This window comes from Brachyhypopomus gauderio, chromosome 6 (genome assembly GCF_052324685.1).
Source record: "Brachyhypopomus gauderio isolate BG-103 chromosome 6, BGAUD_0.2, whole genome shotgun sequence".
In the NCBI taxonomy this organism is placed as follows: Eukaryota; Metazoa; Chordata; class Actinopteri; order Gymnotiformes; family Hypopomidae; genus Brachyhypopomus; species Brachyhypopomus gauderio.
Window position 1 is genome coordinate 1,631,671 of NC_135216.1, and position 24,053 is coordinate 1,655,723.

General features: G+C 39.6%; 3 protein-coding genes across 7 annotated transcripts in view; 2 read left to right on the forward strand and 1 right to left on the reverse strand.

Annotated features, from left to right (window-relative positions):
- Nucleotides 1-24,053, reverse strand: part of fam131ba (family with sequence similarity 131 member Ba) — a 98,038-nt gene that overhangs the window by 41,494 nt on the left and 32,491 nt on the right. For all 3 annotated transcript variants that reach the window (XM_077008073.1, XM_077008072.1, XM_077008074.1), the window contains exons 2-3: nucleotides 8,820-8,857; nucleotides 6,354-6,389 (exon numbers count right to left, since the gene is read on the reverse strand). In XM_077008073.1, coding sequence (XP_076864188.1) covers nucleotides 6,354-6,389; nucleotides 8,820-8,857 — 74 coding nt within the window. The remainder of the gene's footprint in view (nucleotides 1-6,353; nucleotides 6,390-8,819; nucleotides 8,858-24,053) is intronic.
- Nucleotides 10,496-13,679, forward strand: LOC143517786 (uncharacterized). Its single transcript, XM_077010602.1, has 4 exons — nucleotides 10,496-12,555; nucleotides 12,697-12,852; nucleotides 13,027-13,116; nucleotides 13,383-13,679. Exons 1-4 carry the CDS (start codon nucleotides 11,527-11,529, stop codon nucleotides 13,677-13,679), a joined length of 1,572 nt encoding a protein of 523 aa, XP_076866717.1. The 5' UTR covers nucleotides 10,496-11,526.
- Nucleotides 13,772-18,160, forward strand: LOC143516459 (uncharacterized). Of its 3 annotated transcripts, none has more exons than XM_077008067.1 (2): nucleotides 13,772-14,415; nucleotides 14,500-18,160. In XM_077008067.1, the coding sequence occupies exons 1-2, from the start codon at nucleotides 13,802-13,804 to the stop codon at nucleotides 14,660-14,662; spliced, it is 777 nt and encodes a 258-aa protein (XP_076864182.1). In that variant the 5' UTR covers nucleotides 13,772-13,801; the 3' UTR covers nucleotides 14,663-18,160. The 3 variants fall into 3 exon arrangements, with proteins under 3 accessions (XP_076864182.1, XP_076864181.1, XP_076864184.1); XM_077008066.1 differs by having other exon boundaries at nucleotides 13,774-14,693; nucleotides 17,733-18,160; XM_077008069.1 differs by having other exon boundaries at nucleotides 13,775-14,159; nucleotides 14,250-18,160.

Below are 24,053 nucleotides of genomic sequence, written 5' to 3' on the forward strand. Positions count from 1 at the left end.
AATACTGCTTATATTCTAATATTTAATATGTTCACTCACAAATGCAACCACATCCTTCGTAGCCGTTCTAAGCCATTCTTAGCTAACTTCTGGGTTATTATTCGGGTTATAAAAGTTAGCACTTTTGTAAGTCGCTCTGGATAAGAGCGTCTGCTAAATGCCATAAATGTAAATGTAAATTATTCTATCCAAACAATTCAACATAAACTCCAGCTAAAGTAAACCTTTTGTTTTTCTATGATATCCAAAAGTATATGCAATCAAAATATTCACTAATAAAATAATCTACGACTGCTTCAGTTTCAGTGGCAACCTTAGACTATTAGCCAAAAAATAACCTGGCCCAGATGATGTCCGATGCGGTAATCTGCTCTGGCCCCATCCTAATGCGGCATAGCAATGAGCAATACAGCATGCTCACATCGTTAAACCGCTGGATGTCCAAGTGGTGCTCCGAAAATCAAGTGGGCTTTATTAATAATTGGAAAGAGTTCGAGGGCAAGCCTGGTCTTTTAGGCAGGGATGGTGTCCACCCCACCCGGGATGGCGCCGCCTTGTTATCCTGCAGCATAGCCAATAGCCTGCTAGTTAGTCGGCAGAGTAATATTAGGAGCTGCTGACTATCCAGAGTCACGACCAGGCCGCAGACAAATGGGCTAAACCGATCATCTGCGAGCTGCTTAGAGGTCACCAAGTTCCCACAGAATTGAGACCGTGTCTGTCCCCCGGGTTAAATTAAATCATAAGAAAATAGTCCGCCCTAAGTTTTTAATTAATATTCAAACCTCACATACAATTATTACTACCTATATGACCGATCTGAAAATTGGATTAATCAATATTCGATCACTCAACTCTAAAGCAGTTTTTGTGAATGAACTTATAACCGACCAGAAAATTGATATTCTATGTCTAACAGAAACGTGGATTCAATCTGGTGATTATTTAACACTAAATGAAGCCACTCCTGTAGGATATTGCTGTAGGATACAGGATACTCCTGTAGGATATTGCTATATACATATACCTAGATTGTCAGGCAGAGGTGGAGGAATATGTATAATCTGTCGAAATTTAGAAATTCATCAGAAATACTTAGATATCTCTAATTCATTTGATATGCTGTCCATTAATGTAATTAGTCCATCCGTAAATAAAAGCGCATTCTCCCTGACAAATGTATACAGACCACCGGGGCCTTACTCAGACTTCTTAAACAATTTCACAGATTTTGCAGCAAATTTAGCAGTATGTAGTGACAAAATAATAATGGTAGGAGACTTTAACATACATTTTGATAATGCGGAGGATCCACTGCTTTTACAGGGTTGCCAACTTTTCAAGATCACTTGGAGTGAGATTTGAACCTGGGGAGGGTGGCGAGTGCAAATTGTTGACAGGGGGGTGGGGAACGTAAATTGTTACCGGGGAGGGTGTAAAATGGACGCAAATTAAGTATTATATCGCGATCGACCGATCTTGAGAGAGCTGTCTCCATACAGTTACAGGCTTTTCTCACCACCAATAATCTCTTTGATACATTCCAGTCTGGATTTCGTCCCTTACATAGCACTGAGACTGCTCTTCTCAGTGTTTTGAATAACCTGCTCCTGTCCTCTGACTCTGGGAGTGCATCTGTCATTCTTCTCCTTGATTTAACTGCTGCTTTTGATACAGTTAATCACAAAATACTCCACTCACGTCTCCAGTTTTGGTCTGTCTGGCACTGTGCTCTCTTGGTTTTCATCCTACCTTACTAACAGATCTCAGTTTGTCAGTATAGGAAAGCACAAATCCATTTCTGTCCCAGTCACCCATGGAGTACCACAGGGTTCCGTTCTTGGTCCCCTACTATTCATTACATACTTACTTCCTCTTGGTAACATTATCCACTCCTTTGACATCAACTATCACTTTTATGCGGATGACACACAGCTGTATCTGGATCTCCACCCTTCTGACTCTTTCCCTCCTACCACACTGCTGTCCTGCATCCAGGAGATAACTCACTGGTTAAACAATAACTTCCTCAAACTAAATCCTACTAAAACTGAGTTCATGATCATCGGCACCAAGTCAGCCATCTCTGCACTCTCCAACTGTAGTCTATCTGTTGATAATATCCAGGTTGCCCAGTCTTCTGTTGTGCGTAACCTAGGCGTTTCATTCGACTCCTCTCTCACTTTCATCCCACACATAAACTCTATCCGTAAATCTGCTTTTTTCCATCTCCGCAAAATTGCCAGGCTCCGCCCCATACTTTCACTAAAAGATGCCGAAACCCTGGTACATGCATTTATCACTTCCAGACTAGATTACTGTAACTCCCTGCTTTATGGTCTACCTGCTAAATCACTTTGCCCCCTACAACAGATACAATATTCTGCAGCCAGAGTTCTAATGTCCACAAAGAAATCTGCTCACATCACTCCTATCCTATCCATCAGTTACACTGGCTTCCTATCTCAGAACGCATCCACTATAAAATCCTACTCCTAACATTCAAATCTCTGCATGGTCTTGCACCCTCCTATCTCTCCAACCTTTTCCACCTTCATATCTCATCACGTCAGCTCAGGTCCTCTAACCTAGGTTTGCTCTCCGTCCCACGACACAGACTATCTACTATGGGTGGCAGATCATTCAGTGTTGCTGCCCCCACCCTCTGGAATTCATTACCTCCCTCTATTCGCTCCTCTGACACTCTCTCCACTTTCAAAACTCAACTCAAGACTCCTCTTTTCTCAATATTTCCGCTCTTTCTAAGCCCTGTATTTTTTCCCCTTTCAAGTATGTACAGCGACCTTGGGTTTGTGAAAGGCGCTATATAAAATAAAAATAAACATATTATACTTAGCCTCACTGATAGAGAAAAATAAAAACAATCATAGATTTATTTTTAATACTATCTCTAAACTTACAAAAAATCAAGCAGGTGCAGAACCTCAGATTCCAGTAAACCTCACTAGTAATGTATTTATAGATTTCTTTGATAATAAAATAGAGAATATTAGACAAAATATAAAACCTTTTATTAGCAATACAACTGGTATGTCATCTGGTTTGGTTGATATTGATTTAAATTATATAATGGGAGAAAAACTTGATGCTTTTCATCCACTCCCACAATCAAAATTAGAGAAAATAATTTCTTCCTTAAATTGTACTATCTGCACTATAGGAATCACATATTTGAAAAGTTCCAAACTGGTTTTAGGCCCCATCACAGTACTGAAACAGCATTAGTCAAAGTAACAAATGATCTCAGATCATTTCAGATGCCTCAGATCAAGGCTATGTATCTCTGTTAGTACTTCTTGATCTTAGTGCAGCTTTCGACACAACAGATCATAGGGTCTTGCTAAAGCGGTTAGAATGCTGGGTTGGAGTCTTAGGCACAGCCCTTTCATGGTTTTACTCTTATTTAACAAATCACTATCAGTTTGTAGAGCTCAATAATATTCCATCCAAACGTACAAAAGTTAAATATGGGGTCTGGCAAGGCTCCATTTTAGGACCACTATTATTTACATTATATATAAAGACAGAAAATTCCAGATCTAATGCTTAATCTCGCAGACTACCCCATTACACCTGGCACAGTAGCCAAAAACCTAGGCGTCATACTCGACTCCGACCTATCATTTGATAAATACATAGATAATACTACTAGGATAGCTTTTCTACATCTCCGCAACATTGCCAAGTTAAATGCACATAAAAACAAAACACACACATGTGTAAGACTCAGACAAAGATGAGCACAAGACACTGCGCGAACGCACATTAAATAGACAAACCACATAAACCCCGAGTGATCACGAGACGAGCCACAGGTGAGACAAATTAAGACATTCGGACATATCCACACCCACAGATACACAGACGCAGACGTCCAGACGCAGACAACATAAACACATGCCCAAAGGGGAGGGGTCAGGGGCTGCATCGTGACAGCAGAAAAATTGGTGCATGCCTTTGTTAGCTCCAGATTAGACTACTGTAACTCACTACTGTCAGGATGTTCAAATAGGAATCTAAATAAACTTCAAATAGTTCAAAATGCCGCAGCCAGAGTTCTGACTAGAACTAGAAAATTTCATCATATCAGACCAGTCCTGTCAGCCCTGCATTGGCTCCCAGTTAAATTCCGTATTGATTTTAAAATTATTTTATTGACTTTTAAGCACTGCACATGATTGCTCCTGAATACCTCCAGGAACTTATTTCCTATTATGAACCCTCATGTCCACTAAGATCACAGGGTGCTGGCCTTTTATTAGTTCCAACAATTAATAAGGTAACAGCAGGGGGAAGAGCCTTTTCTTATAAGGCCCCCAACTTTGGAACAACCTTCCAAAATGCGTCCGGGGACTCTGACACAGTCTCAATCTTTAAGTCTAGGTTAAAAACCCACTTATTTAGTTTAGCATTTCATAATTAATATCCCCCCTTATATAAAGGTACAGATCCAGGGGTTCATAGGCGAAGGGTTTTATGGTAGACTGGGGTGCTGGTGCTGTCGTCCTGTCACTGCTCGTGGTCACTCAAGTTTGTTGACAGTGCAGTGGATGGATGCCAATGTCTCAGAATGCTCCCAAGTCTATGTTACCTTCTGGTTCTGCCTTTTTAGCTAGGCCGTAATAATTTAATTTAATGCCAGAGTTGCTGCCACACTCCAGAAATGTTTATAATCTCATCCGTCCTGTATATGTCCTTATATAGAGCTAATTTTCCCTGTTTTATTTTCTCCACATGGCTGCCCGCCTACTCGAGGAACACTGAGATGAGGAGAGACAAGCCTTTTCCAGATATCCATCCTGGGCCGGCCACCTCCTGCCTAACCGGATATGCCTACACCAAAATGGACATTATCCCTTACATCTTTTCCTTTTCTTTTTATTCTTTCTGTCTAAATTGTTGTCATTGGCATGGTGACCGGCGACGGCCAGAGGAGGATGGGTTCCCCCCCTGAGTCTTGGTTCCTCTCAAGGTTTCTTCCTCATGTCCTTAGGGAGTTTTTCCTTGCTACTGTCACCCTTGGCTTGCTCACTGGGGGCTAATACTTGGACACTTGTAAAGCTGCTTTGTGACAACAACTGTTGTAAAAAGCACTATATAAATAAAATTTGATTGATTGATTTCAAAACAGAATCAATGGCGTGTGCTCTAGAGAGCTTATCTTAGTTTAGGTTCACATGTTTACAACCGATATGGCGTGTTGTGTTGTGCAAGTGAGATGTTAAGGATGCTAGTACAACTGCTAATACAACTAGTACTACTTCAACTACAACAACTACCAGAGATGTTTAAAATTCGCAAAATACAAGTCCAAGTCAAGTCAGAAGTCTTTAGGATAGACTCTAAGTCAAGCTTCCCCCATTATCAGCCACTTCCATGTACTGCGTATTTTCTGTCTCTTATCGACAATTTCAAATAATGTAAGCTCCCGAATTAGAATGACATTTAAACTTTATTTAAGCAAAACATCACATCTGAAAACTATTAAAATATCACTAACAGTGTAATTTCGCGTGCTCAAAACCGAATAGAATGCATCACTCGGTCTCGGTGTAAAATTATCTTAACATGGTGGCAATATTGGGGGTCAAAAATCTATTATAGAGATGCTAATGTCAAAGTAAGTCAAATGAGTCTTGGACTGGCTCACTTGAGTGCGCATCTCTGGCTACTACTATTAATAATAATACAAAAATATACAAATGAATAAAAATTAGTGTTTGTACCATAGAGATGCATTCATTTGGTACTATACAATGTACAATACATGTATTACAAATAACAGATGCACATAGACACTAACCAACAGCAGGGTCTGTACACAGAGGAATAGAATTGAACTCTCTGCGTTTACTACCAAAAACATGGCTCAACAATTTGCATGTTTAATTTGCAGTTCAGTCGAAAGGTATCATGCTGCTAACAGTTAGCATTATGAAATTTGTATCATGATAATTGGATATTATTGGTAGAAAAGTAAATCTGTTTGAGCTGTTATTCTAATATTGATTTCATTTTTAACATGCGTCCTTTCTTGTTTGCAATTTTGCCACTTCTTGCTTGCTAATCCAAGAACTGTATTTTTGTTAGCTTTGTGGGCAGTTAATAATGAGTATATGCCTTGCTTTGTTATAGATATTCTGCATTAATTGTCTATCTATGTAGCTAGTCCTTGCAGTACGCTCAAGTACTGATAACTTAAACTGACAACAATAATACTTAGGTTTGTCAATCATAACCACTCATTAGGAAAAGACAAAAGATGAATGAAGCAAAACAACTGAAGAGAAACAAAATATAGAGGACGAGGGATGGATATGCTCTTCACTTACGTTGATTCCTTCCCAGGAAAACTCAGCACGCCCATGCTAAGGGAAAAAGAAGAGAGGGAGTGAGAAAGAGGAGATGACATCATAGGACAGGGAGCACCAGGAGTGAGAGTGAGTGAGTGGGAATTCAGAAGTTGTAAAAAAAAAAAAAAACATGAAAAATGGCAGAGATGTTTCACATTTACAAAAATGTCACATCTAAGCATAATATGCTTAGAGCAACAAAGAAGGTTTTTTTTTTTGGAGGGCCACACATTTTCTGAGGTAGAAAATATGTTCTGCTTTTCAAGAACAGGAAACATAGATTTTCTCACCTACTACATATTGTGGATTTAAATATTAAAGTTTAAACATAAAGGTTTCCTTAAAAAAAAAAAAGACAGATACAGTGTAGAGTAATCTCAATAAACAGCAAGAGACTCGCAGATGGATCAATAGTTGAGGTCAAAGACAGGTCATATTCACAGCAGCTGTGGGTAAACCCTCTACTCTGAACATGAAATTGTCCTTGAATGCATTGCAGTTCTTCTGAGCTAAACTAAAACATGGTATAGGTGCCCAGTGTGTTTGAAAAAACAACAACTAGGAATACATTTCAAAAGCTGGCTATTTTGTGCTGCTGCTTTGGATATGCTAATTAACAGTCCTGTCACAAAAAAGATTTCCAGTCCATTCAGTGCTGCTTACATAGCCAGCAATCATTTTCTGTGGTGGGGTTTTAGTGTTCAGCTAAACAGAAGGGTAAGTAGGGGATCATGAGGTCAAGTAACCTTAAAAATCTGAAGCAGTGACCAGTAAAATGGCCAAGAATGGGGTTTCTTGTTAATTGCTGTTGTTTTTTGTCAGGTAGTGGCTGTGCCATGTTTTCATGCATCCCCTCTCTCTCTCTCTCTCTCTCTCTCTCTCTCTCTCTCTCACACACACACAGGCACATTGAAAACGCACACATGCATACAAATGACAAATATAAACTCCTGTACTCCTCTAAATTTGTGTGTTACAAGGTTGCTACCTCAGCAGCTGTCATACCCATGCAAGGAGAGTGGCAGATTCTTTACTGACTACTTATGCCTCAGGACTATAGACTTCTATACACATTACTGCTAACAATATAACTGTGTAACAGTGGTTTTCAACCTATGGGCCACAGCCCTCCTGTGGACCGCCGTGGTACTGCTAGGGGACCACTGGCCAGTTTCTTTTTATTTTTTGGCAAAAAAAAAACTTCTAATATACATAGATATTTCAACAAATATAATTTCAGATATGACAAATAATATGTAAATTAGTTGCAAAAATAAAATGTTTAGGTCATGCTCATTGATTGGTCTGGCACAGTATTAACTGGTGGATTAATAAGGTGGTTACATTAAATGGTGTGAGTCTGAATCAAACTTTGCTATTATATTATGTGACTTTTACCCATCACATATAAATGGCTAACATCATGAGTAAGAAAAAATGCTGTATGTGTTTAGTGTTTTTATTGTTGTCTGAAAATGCAATTGAAATTTGATAGACCAGATAAATTTTGCACTTGTTTGTTTAGATTTGAAATGGTCAATAACTTTTTTGTGTGGGATGCAGAAAATGTTGTGGTGAGCTAAGTGGGCCAGGAATTGCCAAAGGTTGGGAACTAGTCTAGACACCCTGGAACCTGTGATATAGACAACACCCTGGAATCCTTGGTCTAGACAACATCCTGGCACCCATGCTCTATAACGTCATTTCATTCTAGTTATTGGGAGCCAGTTCACTACTGACATGTCATGCAGGCTTGTGTGTCTAACGGAGTTACAGTCAACCATTTTTTTAATCTTGTGGTTTAATGTTTTTGGTCATTTTGGTCCTGTACTACATTTTCCCCAGCATACAGTTTTGGATTGCCCTCTGCTTTGTTGGTCTATAATCTGTTCTGTTGGCCCTACTCTCTGTATGTGCATGACACACTCACAGGCCCAGCTCTATAGCAACAGAAGTTTGGAAGGGTAGGAGGATCTAAAATAGATGATTGTGGGCCAAGCTGATGTGTGTGTGTGAGAGGGACAAAGAGCCTGATGCTGATGCCCGTGTGCAGGGAAGAAGGACTCAGATCAAGAAGATGGATAGGGTTGTGGCTCCCGTGCGAGACAGCCTCTTGTGTGCTTATGCAGTACAGAAATGGAGGGCCTCTGGAGGCCAGCCCCAGCGGCCAGGGTGGGAAATTCAATACCCTTCTCAGGAGAAGGATTATGTTATGTAGGTCTGACTAGCATGGACCACCCAGTTGTTAACACTATTCTTATAGTACAACACACAACTGGAGTCTACAGTGACATCAGTTATTGTCTTCTGTATTATCTATACATGATAAATATTTATCAAGATTAACAAGTTTTGTTTGTATTTCTTTATTCATATTTGATCAGTCAGGTAGGCCAGATCCTGTGCCAAATCAAACAGAGGTCAAAGACTTAAATTGTTACTTACCTGCTCCCCATCTTTCCTTACAGGAACTGCATCTGCCGCTGCAAAGAGAAGAAATGAGGGGATGAAAAGTGATCAGGACATGCGTACATAACCTCTATGACACCAACAAAGTGACAGTTCCTTGCTACAGTTTTTGCTGACATTTACACATAGATCTAAAATTATATTAATTCACTAAACTGACAGGTCTCTGAGAACAATGAGGTGTCTGACACCATGCTAAGATGTTACACCAAGGTAGGAATAGTGAGAAGATTATACAATAAGGCAACGTGATGATTATATCACTATTCATATTGACATTCAAAAAATATTGTATGTGTTCAAAATGTATGTCCAGTAGTCTATGCGTGTTGTAGAGTTTATGCGTGATGTACGGAAATAACTGCACATGACATCAGTGCTCCCAAGGGAAGTCTCTACTGTCATTCTAATGACTTTATTTAAACATTGTAATACTTATGTTCAGTGTTGTATAAAGTATTAGAGACCCATACTTTAGTAAAAGTACAAGTATTCTATCAAAAAATTGACTTGAGTAGAAGTGGAAGTGTTCTTTAAAAACTTTACTTAAGTAGAAGTACAGAAGTATTCAGCATTTTTTGTACTTAAGTATTGCAAGTAGTTTATTCTAAAATGTATTACTCAAGTACTGAAAGTAAAAAGTACAAGTATTGTGTTTTGAATTAATTAAAGAACGCCGTTAAAGTTTGATTATCAATAGTTTTTATATATAACTTACAAAGATGTCAAAGACCACAAATACAAGTTTTCTGTATTCTGTATTCAGAACTTTCATTCTAGTTACCTTATACTTAGCCTGATTGTGTGATTTGTTTGTAACTTTTGTATTCGTCTGTATAATTTGTTTTTGTGTAATTTATGTGTTAACGGGCCGCCCAATGGAGGATGGGTTCCCTTTTGTGTCTTGGTCCTCCCAAGGTTTCTTCCTATTCCCCACCATCTAGGGAGTTTTTCCTTGCCACTGTCGCCTTTGGCTTGCTCATTAGGGATTTGGACCCATAGTATTGTTAACCTTGTAAATCCTGTAAAGCGCTTTGTGACAACATATGTTGTGAAAAGCGCTATACAAATAGATTTGATTTGTATGTACAAACAAGTAGCAACTTTAAAAACTGGGCTTAACACTTCGTACACAAAAAGCATGCTACGTCGTAGGTTTGACGCAGAAGTACAAGTTCGCCTTAATTTAATTTAGCTGAGAAAACGAGGTGTATTTTGGACGTAAAATCCGTCCGTCGGATTTTAAGGGCGTACTCACACTAGGCACGGTTTGCTCGTTCCGTGCTGGGGCCCGGTTATCCCCCCTCCCCACTCCCCCTCTGGCTTGCACTCACACTGGCTTCATCAACCGCGCCCAAGCACGCTTACGTCACCACAACGTGACTTTATTGGGAAAAAAAGTGCGCTCGCACAACACTATGAAGTTCACAATTCTCTTTCTATTGTATTATTGAAGTCGTTTTGGGAGTGCAGAAACACGGTGCAAGCACAGATTTATCGATAATTTAACACAACGATTGTCTGCTAATCGCTTTGCCGCTATGACTGTTTAACGTGAGCGTCGCATCACTGACGTCATGTTTGAGTTCCAGCTAAATGAACCAATCAGACGAGGCACCAAACCATTGTAAAACCATTGGTGGAAACGCACACGAAAATTGGTGTCTACTGAGGCTGCTACCACTTATGATTGGCCCTAAAATACCTGAAGCCGAAGAGACATGGCAGTTGTTGATGACACTCAAAGATGTTGTTGAGTTGGTCATGTCCCCTGCCCACACGGATGAAAGTATTGGCCACTTGGATAGCCTAATTGCTGAGCATAGATCTAGATATATCAGTGTGTTTCCTAAAGAGAAATTGATTCCAAAACACCATTTTGTAGAGCATTATCCTGGACTTATTAAAGCTTTTGGTCCTCTAGTGTCCTTATGGACAATGAGGTTTGAAGCAAAGCACCACTTCTTTAAAAAGATAGTGAGACAAACTAACTGCTTCCGTAACATTTTGAAGACTATGGCAAGAAAACACCAGTGCATGATTGCATACCATCTCCGAGGGTTAAATGTAAAAAAAAGTGCCCTTTCTGTATCAAGTATATCAAGAGTTCCACTGGAGGTAGTACATGAAAACATACAAGAATTCATATCACAGAAATTTCCTAAGGAGGCAGCTGTTCATTTGACAAACAAGGCAGAATTTCAGGGCACCAGTTACAGTGTTGGCATGATGCTGGTATATGGATCCACGGGTGGGTTGCCTGACGTTGCAGAAATACTACAAATCATTGTTGTTCAAGACAGCTTGGTTTTTGTAGTGAAATTGCTTAGTGTGTGGTACCTTGAACATTTTAGATGTTTTAAGTTGGAGTCCACAAGCATAGTCAAGGTGATAGACCAGTCAGAACTTGCTGACACATACCCATTGGCTGCCTATGCAGTGGAAGGCAATCAAATGGTTTCTCTGAAACACCACATCTGCCTATCCAACTAGGTGACGTATCACTTTACCTTTACTTTACCTAATCACAAGTATTGAAACTTGTATTAAAAGGTACTTTTTCAAATGCATTTTATTGTAACATACGTTAATCATAGACTATGGAAGGGATTTTTTTGCTCTTCTCTTATTAAATAATGTATGTCTTCTTTCTGTACAGACATTCTTCTTGCCCAAGGCTGCGATGATGTCGGGTCCAGTACAACTACGTGTTATTATAGAAGATTGTCAAGTTCACAAGTTAGTCCTAGCAGATGGAATCCCTAGCACTGTTGATAAACTTCTGGAAACAGCCCAGAATCATTTTCATCTCCAAGGCAGTTTCACTGTTATGTACATGGACAAAGATTTTGATAACCAGTTCTTCTCTCTAATGTCAACAGATGTCATTAAGGACAAAGACACAATCAAATTAGTTAAAAAAGAACCATCTGTTGTTCTAACATTTACTCCCATTACTGAGACCAGTGCTTCCTCCCCAGCAGTATCACTGAATCAGTCTTTCCAGGATGATAGTTCTTCATTTAGTTCATCCGACACAGTCATTCTACCACGGCCCCCAGAGCATCGAGCTCAACCATGGCCTGTTAATTTTGTGGTTCCCACCTTTTCATTTAATGTTGAAATGCTCCTCCAAGCAGGATGTAAGGCTTATGAAAGTGATGGATCACTCCTTCAGAATCCAAGAATAAACTCTGAGATACTAGAGAAACTTGCTGAAGCAATATTCCACTACACTGCATACCCCACTGGTCTGCAAATACTGGCAGTTGTAGAATCTCTGATCAACAAGTATCCGTGCTTAAAGGAGCCTGGGACCTCCTTTTCTGGCACATATGGGTGGCAGCAGCGTCTAAAATACAAGATGGCAAACTACCGTTCTAAAATGAGAAAACAAGTACCTTGTCCTGAGCTTGATATCAACTCCTTGAAACGGAAGCCCCCTGGTGAGAAATATCCTGCCAAAAATTGCAAGAGACCAAAGAGGGCAGAAGTGAACTACCTTCCTCCACATCCAAGTGGAGAAACAAGCAATAGTCTGGAGAAGGAAAGACTAGAACTTCTTAATGAAGTAAAGAAGAAGAACAACACCAAGGTTATTCAAGACAAAATGGCCAAAACCTTTTCATATCGAAGGATTGAGGTTGTGAGTGGTAGTCCAGCTGCGGATGAATTCAGAGAGAGATGGCCTGCTTTGTTTTGTGAAGCTGAGGTAAGTGAACCTATCGTTTTAAAAAATGTAAGAAGAAAAAGACAACCACATTTCTCTTATTGTTAAAACTTGGGAATCTCTTTTTGTATTGGATCATGTGGTCCAGTTCCTGATGTACTCTTTATTCTTTTGTCATTTCAGATCAAGGAGGAATTCAGGAGAATAACTACAGTTTCCTTAGAGCAGACCTTCATGTCCAAACTTGACTACTACACTCCAAAGCTTCTTGTCCTGATGAAGGCCAAGGGAGGTGTTGTAGGGACCAAGCTGAGGCCACAGTTGGACAAAATGTGTCAGGTGTGTGTATTCCTAAGTTTTTTCCTAAATAGTTTTTTTGACAAACAGCACAAATCCGCTTGCTCTATAACATATGAGACCTTGTACTATGTGTTTCCTAAATTACTGCTCCTTGCTTGTGTGCTCACTTGTAGGAGCCATGAATATTGAATCACTGTCTTCATATGTGTGCAGGAACAAAGCATTGAAATGAGACGAGATGCTGTTATCCGCTGCCTCATACTGTACCTTGGTGAAAAAGAAGAACTTTTAAAAGATTGCCTGGTAATTTTTTTCTGATTTCAACAGTGCAGTTTAAAATTGATGTGCATGTTAACCTTAAAATTAACAGTGGAAGCCATAAAGGGCATGTCCAATCAGCGATGGTCAAAATAAATGTGCAAGATTCAGTATTAAGCCATCTTATTCCAAGTCCCTACACACTTCACTAAAATAGATTTAATCTCTCTCTCTCTTTCTCTCACACTTTTTTTTCAAATGATTTTGCATGTTTCTTAATGCATTTTTGTTTTCTTGTAAATGTTGTGCAGGAGGATAACCGCAGTGACATCACTGAACACAGCCTCAAGATATTGGTCATCCATGGTGCTGATGGCAAGGATCCAGTGGATGTCTCCATCCTTCTTGATGGTGCAGAGATCTTACCAGGATGCTGCAGCACTGCTAAAGCTTGTGCACTGCTCATGGGGCTGATCTATGCTCTGAATCTGGCATACCCTCTGCCACTGCGATACACTTTTGAGGTGTTCCAGAAGCTTTTCCTTGAGCTGGATGTAATTAAACTGTCCCCAAAGGTCCAAGCTTTAAAGTCGAAGTTGCAATCCTAAAGACCACTGAAATGTCACATACTACTCTACTGATGGTACATTTTGATTTCTTGGTCAGCAGTTCAGTTCAGTTCAGTTTGCTGACAACCACACTGGACCTTGTTTGGTCTCCCCTGTTTTTCATGGCTACCGCGGAGGAACGGGCTCTCGTCAAGCTCGGCTCGGAGCTGGAGAAGTTGGGTCGACAGATCGAACGTCTTCTGGAGAAGCAAGCGGAGCTCACCCAGGAGAAGACCAGGCTCGAGGCCGCCCGCGACGCTGCCTACTCGGCCGTCTCCACTCCCTCGTCACGGCGGCTCAGCGCGACCGCCATCTTGACCCGTGCTCCAGGCTGGGAGCGCCAGCGAGGACGCGGAAGGCAGCCGGCGTCGTCACCCCTACCTCAGCCGGACTTCTCCTCTGCGAACCCGTTCGAGGTGCTCAGCTCCGGGTCCTCCACCTCGCCCTCACCAGCGCCGGCACCAAAGAAGAATAAAGGCGGTATCCTCGTTATCGGCGACTCGATTACACGACACTTGAAGGTCGATCTGCCAGGGTCAAAGAGAAACCCCACTGTGTCCTGTTTTCCAGGCGCTCGTGTCCTGGACGTGGCCAGGCGGCTTCCCTCGGCGCTGAAGCAGCGAGATGACTTCGGCACCGTCGTCCTTCACGTGGGGGCTGTCGACACCTTCGCCCGGCGCAGCGAGATCCTGAAGGACCACTACCGCTCGCTTCTGGACACCGCACGGAAGAAGACGTCGGCCAGGCTTGTTGTCTCCGGTCCGCTTCCAACATTCCGGCGAGGGTGCGAGTTGTTTAGCCGTCTTTTCTGTCTCCACAGCTGGCTCCGGGACACCTGTGGCAGCGTCGGCGTGGACTACGTCGACAACTGGGAGAGTTTCCGTGAGCGTCCGTCACTCTACCGCCGAGATGGACTTCACCCCAGTCGCCTAGGCTCGGCAGTCCTCTCCCGGAACATCGAGGACGTGCTACGCCGAGCCTGACCAGCCACAACAAACCACGCAAATCAGCTAAGTAGAACTTACTTCCCTAACTACCAAACCATTGAGACTGTGTCTGTTAGCCGTGGCAGGTATAAGAATAACAGGGCGATATGTTTTAAAAATCTAATTAAAATTAAATTAAATAATCAACGCGAAGTAAGCAGCAATATTAAGCTAAGGCTAGGACTTTTAAACATTAGATCGCTTGCATCAAAAGCTGTGATAGTAAACGAAATAATCACAGATAACAGACTAAATGCACTCTGTTTAACAGAGACATGGGCTAGAGTGGACGAATATGTAAGTTTTAATGAAGCAGCTCCTCCTGGATACAGTTATGTTCATCAGCCCCGTATCACAGGGCGTGGAGGTGGAGTAGCCACAATATATGACATAGATATAGGTTTTACTGTAAAACCAACCACCTCTATTAACTCATTCGAGGCTCTGATAGGTGAAATAGGCAATAATCTTATAGGCAATAAAACAAAGCTTAAACTAGTGACCATCTATCGACCGCCGGGTCCTTACTCAGAATTTCTTAAGGAATTTGCTGAGTTTCTTTCGGAAATAGTCTTAACCATCGAGAGATTTGTAATTGTGGGTGATTTCAACATTCATTATGAAAATGAATCAGACCCACTGAAAATCGCGTTCGACTCCATACTAGATTCAGTAGGTATAGCCCAAAATGTGACAGGGCCTACCCACCGCTGTAAACACACCTTAGACTTAATACTTACTTACGGATTAAACATAGAACATTTGGCAGTCATCCCCCAAAATGACGCCATTTCAGATCATTCCCTACTAATATATGAAATGGCTTTATACGATGTACATCAGATGCGCCATACAAAAACCACGCGCACTATCACATCCGACACTGCAGCAACATTTATAAACTTACTACCAGAGCTACCGAACACTATGCCACTGCAGCCCAATGAATTAGAACAGGCAACACAACAGTTTTATTACACACTCAGCAATACCTTAGACAGTGTAGCTCCAGTTAAAACAAAATTAATTAGGGAGAAAAAGCTTGCACCATGGTATGACGACCACACCCGTCTTCTAAAACAGGCAGCTCGAGCAGCGGAGCGAAAATGGAGATCCACCTCACTAGAAGTGTTTAGAATCACATGGAAAGACGCCATAGTCAAATACAAACATGCCTTAATAAAAGCTAGAGCCGCATACTATTCGACACTAATAGAAAACAACAAAAATAACCCTAGATTTCTCTTCGCGACTGTATCAAAACTAACAAGAAATATCAACGACACTAGTTCTAATACAACACTTACACACACTAGCGATGAATTTTTAAACTTTTTTAATAATAAAATAGATAATATCCGACTACAGAGTCATAATACATTGCAGCCTAACCTCCAATCCAACCCCAGTAGTTTAGTTATTAGTAACTATGCATCCAAAAATATTACCGAGCTAAATGTCTTCGATCCTATATCGCAAAAAGAGCTCACAACACTGATTAATTCATCTAAGCCTACATCATGTATATTCGACCCAGTTCCAACCCGTCTATTTAAAGACCTACTCCCAGCCATTGCAGGGCCCTTACTTAATATGATTAACTGTTCCCTTAACCTAGGGTACGTGCCCAAACAATTAAAATGCGCCGTAATTAGACCCTTGATTAAAAAACAGAATCTAGATCCGCAGATTCTAGCCAACTATAGACCCATTTCTAATCTCCCATTTATCTCTAAAATTTTAGAAAAAGCAGTTTCCAATCAGTTAAACCACCATCTCCAATCAAATAGTATCCATGAAAAGTTCCAATCAGGATTTAGACCAAACCACAGCACTGAAACAGCTTTACTCAGGGTAGTGAATGATTTACTAATATCGGCCGATAATGGGCTAGTCTCGTTCCTTGTACTGTTAGATCTTAGTGCAGCTTTTGATACTGTAGACCACAACATTTTGCTGGATAGACTAGAAAACACGGTAGGTATTAAAGGAGTCGCACTCTCCTGGTTTAGATCATATTTGACTGACCGCTTCCAATGTGTAAGTGTTAATAATAAAACCTCTAAATCTGTGCAGGTTAAATACGGTGTCCCACAAGGGACAGTCCTAGGACCACTTCTATTCACACTGTACATGTTACCCCTAGGCGAGATTATGCATAAGCACGACATCAGTTTCCATTCCTACGCAGACGACACTCAGCTATATTTATCGGCAAAACCCGATGATTTAGGCGCAAACAGTAAAATAGAGAAATGTGTAGAAGAGATTAAACATTGGATGGCGTGTAACTTTCTAGCACTAAATCCCGATAAAACAGAATTAATAATAGTTGGGTCTAGGGCTGCGAGAGACAAGATACATAATGTAGCATTGAATCTACATTCTTTTACTATAACCCCCAGCGCAGAGGTAAAGAACTTGGGCGTCACAATAGACCCAGATCTCTCGTTCAATACACATATTAATAATATAACTAGGGTAGCGTTCTTTCACTTGCGCAACATTGCCAAAATTAGAAACATATTAAATACTAGTGATGCAGAAAAACTAATCCATGCATTCATATCCTCTCGTTTAGACTATTGCAACAGTCTCTTAGCTGGATGTTCTGGTAAATCGATAAACAAACTCCAGCTGGTTCAGAACGCAGCAGCACGAGTTTTAACAAAAACTAAAAAGTTTGATCACATTAGTCCCGTACTATCGTCATTACACTGGCTGCCAATTAGATTCCGTATTGACTATAAAATACTTTTATTAACATATAAAACGCTGCATGGCTTAGCTCCAGACTATCTTAGTGAACTTATTGAACAATATAACCCAGCGCGTTCACTTCGCTCACAGGACGCAGGGTTATTAACTGTTCCTAGGATCAAAAAGATCACAGCAGGTGGAAGAGCCTTTTCTTTTAAAGCTCCACAATTGTGGAATAATCTTCCTGCCTCTATTCGGGACTCAGACACAGTCTCAATGTTTAAAACTCGATTAAAGACTCATCTGTTTAGTTTGGCCTTTGATTAATTTGTTACATATTTACTACATCTCGTATCTTTTCTCCAAGGTTCACCTGGAGAGTAACACTGCAGTCGGAGCCTACAATACCAGCATCGCTGCTCCGACATGGAATGAAAGCCTGGCGTTCATCAACAGACATTTACAATGACAATATCAAAACCCAGAACTTTCATTTTTACCTTTACTTAGTCTGATTGTGTGATTTGTGTGTGGCTTGTGTATTTGTCTGTATTTTGTGTAATTTGTGTGTTAACGGGCCGCCCAATGGAGGATGGGTTCCCTTTTGAGTCTTGGTTCTCCCGAGGTTTCTTCCTATTCCCCACCATCATAGGGAGTTTTTCCTCGCCACTGTCGCCTTTGGCTTGCTCATTAGGGTTCTGGGCCCATAGTATTGTTAACCTTTTAAATCCTGTAAAGCGCTTTGTGACATGTGTTGTGAAAAGCGCTATACAAATAAACTTTGATTTGATTTGATTTGATTTGATTTCTCTCAAAATGCAGTTAATCTTTCCATGGATATTCGATTGTCCCTGAAGAGACTTGAATTTCTATTTTGATTTCTATTTTCAATGACTGCAGTGATATGCTGTTTGCATTGTTGTGTATAATCAACAATTAACTGAGTTACATTTCTTGACCGTTTTGTGGGACATTGCCCAGTTTTCTCCAGCTTTTCAAGTTTGCTTGTCAACTCTTATCTATTGTTAATTGGCTGTAGTAAAATATGATACAGAGAACTTTTGTCGAATATTCCACATGCATTCTCCTGCAGCTTTCCGAGATGAAGAAATTTAGTTTGCTTGTGACCACAGGCTTTAGAATGGGTGATACGGGGCATGTTCATAAATCACTTTTTACACCGCGGCCAAGACAGAAAATAGCTCCACACTTTATTGGTAGAATTCGGAGATCCCTGGCATCTAAAACGAGGCATTAAAAACTTTAAAAATCCATAAGAAGTTTACTAAAAGCCATTGTTTACAACCTTTAGTGTAAGAACTATCAGCGCGCCCTTCTTAAAATATAGTCATGATCAGTAGAGTGACGAAAGCGTAATCTTGAGCAACGTACATGCTGTAATGTTCTACTGATCATGACTATATTTTAAGATGGCGACACGCTGAGAGTTCTCTTACACTATGGGTAATAAAGTGTGGGGCTATTTTGAGTCTGGGAAACGGTGTAAAAAGTGATTTATGATCATGCCCTGTATCACCCATTCTAAAACCTGTTTGGACAAACAAACTAAATTTCTTTATCTCGGAAAGCTGCAGGAGAATGCAGGAAGGATATACAACAAAGGTTAGTACTCTGTATCTTGTTTTGCTACAGCCAAAGTCCATTTTACACCAGAATTCTCCTTTTAAGCTCTGATTTTTACCCAGGTTCCTGCCACTACAGTTGTAAAGTTGTTTCTCTACAGTGAACCATTTAATTTTAAAACATTTTTGAACATCAAGTGGTACATTCCTTACAACCAGTTCATTTAAGTACTGTACCTTGGTGTGAAAGACTAAGACCATTAAAAAATATTCTCTGGTAGTATTTGTTTTCTGTTTTTGTATGTTAGTATTATGTATTTTATTTTTCTTTTGAATTCAACAGTTTAAATTAACCTTCAAATTAACAGTGAAAGGCATTGAGTGTCAAAATCTTATACTGAGGGTGATGAAAAAGCCAAATTCAATATATTCTCAAGCATTGCAAACCAGCTGCCTGTCTCTGTAAAAAAATGCTATTTGAATTCTTGAACATCTACCAGTAGATTTAGTTGAGAGGGGTAAGTGGTTTAGTGTATTTAGTGCACTAGTTTAGAATGTTTGAATTGCTCTGCTTTGTTTTTACTGCATTCACTTTTTAGAATATTATGTCATGTGAACATAACAGTTTCTAATGTTGACCAAATAAATGATTGAAATGTATTTTTGTTGTGATTTGTTTTGTAAAAGTACTTTGTGTATTTAGCCACAATTTGGTAACATTTACTTAAATATACTGATTAATATAAATGTATTCAACTAAATAATTAAAAATGTAAAACACAAAAAACAGAATTTAAGTAGATTATTCAAAACAAATTTACTTATTTTTTAATGTAATGAGCTTTCTGTCTATGAAGAAAACTAAATGAGCTTTACATAATAATTTTAAGTACATAAAACTTTTGAAATCAATATAATTAAGTAACATTTACATAATGACTTCAGAGAGGTTAGGATCAGTTTTATGTACATTTTATGTGATTTTTGCAAGTAAGTTTTACTTAATTTTCTAGCAGTAAAATTTACTTAAAAAATGCTTGTGGAAATTGTTACGAGGATTTTATTAAGTAAATCTTACAAGTTATTTTTTTCAGTGCAGGGAACCGGGCCCGGATCACAGAGCCTAGTGTGAGTACGCCCTAAGGGTGAGCCTACTGCCCTGCGTTTACCCTCAATAAATGCCCTTACCCTATAAAAACACTACACTATAAAAAATGGGCACATGATTAGTCAGCATGAAAAGACACATGGCTTACTGCTGCTAAAAACACAACTCAGCGTGACATCGCCTTTATGATTGCCAGCTAATGTTAAGTGAATACTGCAGCACGTCATGAACATAATTAGGTTAGTTAGCTAAGATATCTAACCTATAGCGCATATTGACAGCTCAAGCTGGTGTGTCTTCTGTGCATTATATTTATAACTTACATTGATGTGTTTCGAAGGTGAATTTTTGAAGGCTAATATTTCACCCTCTTTAGGGAGGCAGAGATGGCACTTCATCCTATAGGAATTTACTTTCACTCCAGCAAACGCAAACACTGTCTCTAGGTAGGGCCAGGGTGGTATCCTTCCTCAAACACTGTCTCTAGGTAGGGCCAGGGTGGTCTCCTTCCTCACCCTCACTGCCACAATCACTAGATGTTGAAGGTGCCAATACATGTACATTAAAACTCCAACAAGCTTATTATGCAGCACTTATGGTGTTCTTCTGCTGTTACCAAACACGGTACCATCTCATTTAATGGGATAAAAAGCGAATTATTTGGAATAATTTCGAGTATATGTGTATTTGGGTGGTTGACATGACGTGGCTTTTTTTTGGTCCAAAGTGTCTAATATGTGGTGATTTTGTTCAGAAAGTGCGGATTTATATGGATTTACAGAGCATTCATGGGATTAACATTCCTTTTTTTCACAATTTTAAGCCAAACTAGAAAAAGCTCATATGGAGTGACTGTCCCAAGCACATTTCACAAAGGTAGATTTTGAATTAAAACAAGAAAAATTAATTAATTTTCTGTTTAACCAATAATATATTGATAACCCAGATGTCTACTTTTGAATCTGCTTGACTAAAAGTTCAGGCATAACATTTTGAAGCCACCCTTAACTAAAACATTTTGTCCCAAAAATGGATGTCATATGGTGTGACGCCATATTCATTTTTTTTAACGGGCAATTGTTTGGAGACCTTTGGGGAGTGGGGGAGATGGAAGAAAGCCTCAGAGAGAAACTGAAAGTTACAAAGTGAGTCATCGCTCTTTATGTTTTCAAAAAAATCAAGTATATCCAGGAATCCTGCTTCAGTTCCCTTTTGCACTGTCTTTTGGTGTGACACATATTACACAAAAATGCACAAGTTAAATTGCTTTTCAGTCAGTATTACCTTTAAAACTATATTGTCACATTGTAGTTAGCATGGTTTTATGGTGTTAGCGTAAAGGCACATTGCTTATGGTGTGACACATTATAAGGTGTGACAGGGTTTTCTTGTCACACCATATGATCATTTTGTCACACTATATGATAATGCCTTATATTAATGCCTTATAAGCATTGTTCACTACGTTGAGTAGAATTCACTGTTCTTCAACAATTTTGTGATTTTGCTGTAACTAAAAATGATTTAGTCACTTGTCAAAAGTTTGGTTGTTTGGTAAATGCAGATTTTTGCATACAGATTGCTGTGTGGCATGATTCATCATATGACGTGACACCATGTAATTTGGTGTGACGTTCAGAATTTTGAAAACAATTAAGGCTTTTTGATAATTAATTATAAACTCAACAATGGCTGATGGGGAATAGTGTCAGCAATAGTTACATGAATTTTGGTACTTTTATAACAAGATACTCACAAATTAATTTGAAGTATACTGAAAGATTATGAGTAAAAGTCTTCTTATGAGTGTTGAAGCAAATTAATACAAAAGGTAACATATTTGCACATGAGAAATGGTATACTTTTAAATAGTAATGATAAAGAATCAGGATAATTGACTAACATTATTACATTATATCCCTTTTTAATTTCTGCGTCTATGGATATCCGTGGTTATGGCATGTCGTGTGAATAATCAGTATCACCTGTGACTCGTCTCGTAATCACGTGGGGCTAATGTGGTTTGTCTATTTAATGTGCTCTCGCGCAGTGTCCTGTGCTCGTCGTTGTCTAATGTTTACACGTTCTGTATTGCAGTTTATGTTATTCTTGCGCTATATTGCGCAATACTTGTTAAAATTAAAAGTGACGTCGATAAAAAGAAGGATCTGTGTCTCATCCTTCCCTGCTCCGCCGCGCGTCACACATATGACAAATTTAGTTACTAAGACAGTAAACTAGTCTAGAATAATGTAGAATAGAATAAATGTAAAATTCAAGGAAATATATATTTGGAAATAAAAAAATAAGAGTTGATAGAATATAACCCAGTGATTTCCATGACTTACATTTGAGATTTTTCTTTTTTTACTTTTTTTTGCCAAATATGTCAACCCCCCACTTGTATAAATATGTAAATTAAGCTGTAGGTGAAAATTGACCTTCAAAGTGCAGTTCAAGTGCCTGAATTCCACCTTGTGACTTCGCACCCACCAAAATCGAGAGATGCACCACCTCGCGACGCGACCACGCACATGGCCAACGTGCATACAGCACGTAAAAAATGTATCGGAGTAAAAGTATTAAACTGATGGAAAATATGTAGTGAAGTAAAAGTGGAAGTAGGAGAAAAAAATAATACTCCAGTAAAGTACAGATACAGCATTTTAGTACTTAAGTACAGTAGTGAAGTAGTTCTACTTCGTTACTATACAACTCTGCTTATGTTGAACTTTTATTGAAATCAACATGATACAACAGCTGTAGGAATATTGTTTGAAATTTTGATCAAATGAATTTATATTTTTTCAGACTTCAGAATTATAATTGGAATTTTCTCACATGGAAGGCTGGGGAAAAGAAATAGAATATATCATGAATGTAAATGGACTAAAACAGGAAACACTCTCTGCACGCCCTTTATTTTATCACTCCCTCTCAATTTCTTTTTCTGTCAGGATAATTTGAACCTCTCAGAATGCCCTAATTGCAGCAGCTGCTATTTTGTGTGTGTGTGTGTATGTGTGTGTGTTAATTGCTGGTCTCTTTCTCTGTAAGTACAGTGGAGCCTCAGTACCTCGGGCCCTTTGCTCAATCAGCCTCTCTCACCCTGGAGAGAGTGCAGGCAGATCACTGAAGCTCAGAAGAGAAGTGAATATGAAACCAAAGGATGAGCAAGATTCAAATGGGTAATGGAGGAGACTGGAACAGTGATACTTTCGAAAGCTGATTAAAAGTTGTGTAAGTACACTGTCAGATACTTGACTTGGAGGATGGTGGATAGATGGCTGGCATGACGGAAGTACAAACCTTGCTTTGGGCTCTCAAAGTGAACCTTAATATTTCTTATGGATAATACTTAGTCCATACATAAAAAGAAGTTAAGCCATATAACAAGTAAACCTTAAACTTTCACATCAAGAGCCATTCAATACAAACTGCCTTAAAATTATTTGGAATGTTAGTATGTTGGAATGTTTAGCTTAGAGCCTTTCGCCACTGACAGTAATAGCAATAGTATTTGCGAGAGGTACCAGTTAGTTACAGGCATGAAAATGGTTCAGGGGTTAAAAAGGTGAGAAGACCAGGGGGCGGGGCATGTGACATCATGGGGATACGACGACGGGGCGTTGACATTTGACGTCATGGGTATACGGCGACCGGGGGGTGGCAACTGGTGTACGGGGATACAGCGACAGGTGATGCCAAATATTACGGAGCCCGTAAGGTGACATCATGTAAAAATATAATAACGCGTGGCCACGACTTATTAACGCGTGCGAACGACTTACTAACGCGTGCGAACGAGATAATTAACGCGTGCGAACAAGATAATTAAGTATTACTTTATATAAAGCCAGGTTTACCTTCCTTGGGCAGTCAGTTTGCGAACATCCCTGGGATCTGCTTGCTTTACTGTGAAAAAATAAACTTTGTTGCCGCGTGTGAAAGGCGATATTAGTATCTCGTTCCCACGCGTTAATAAGTCATGGCCACG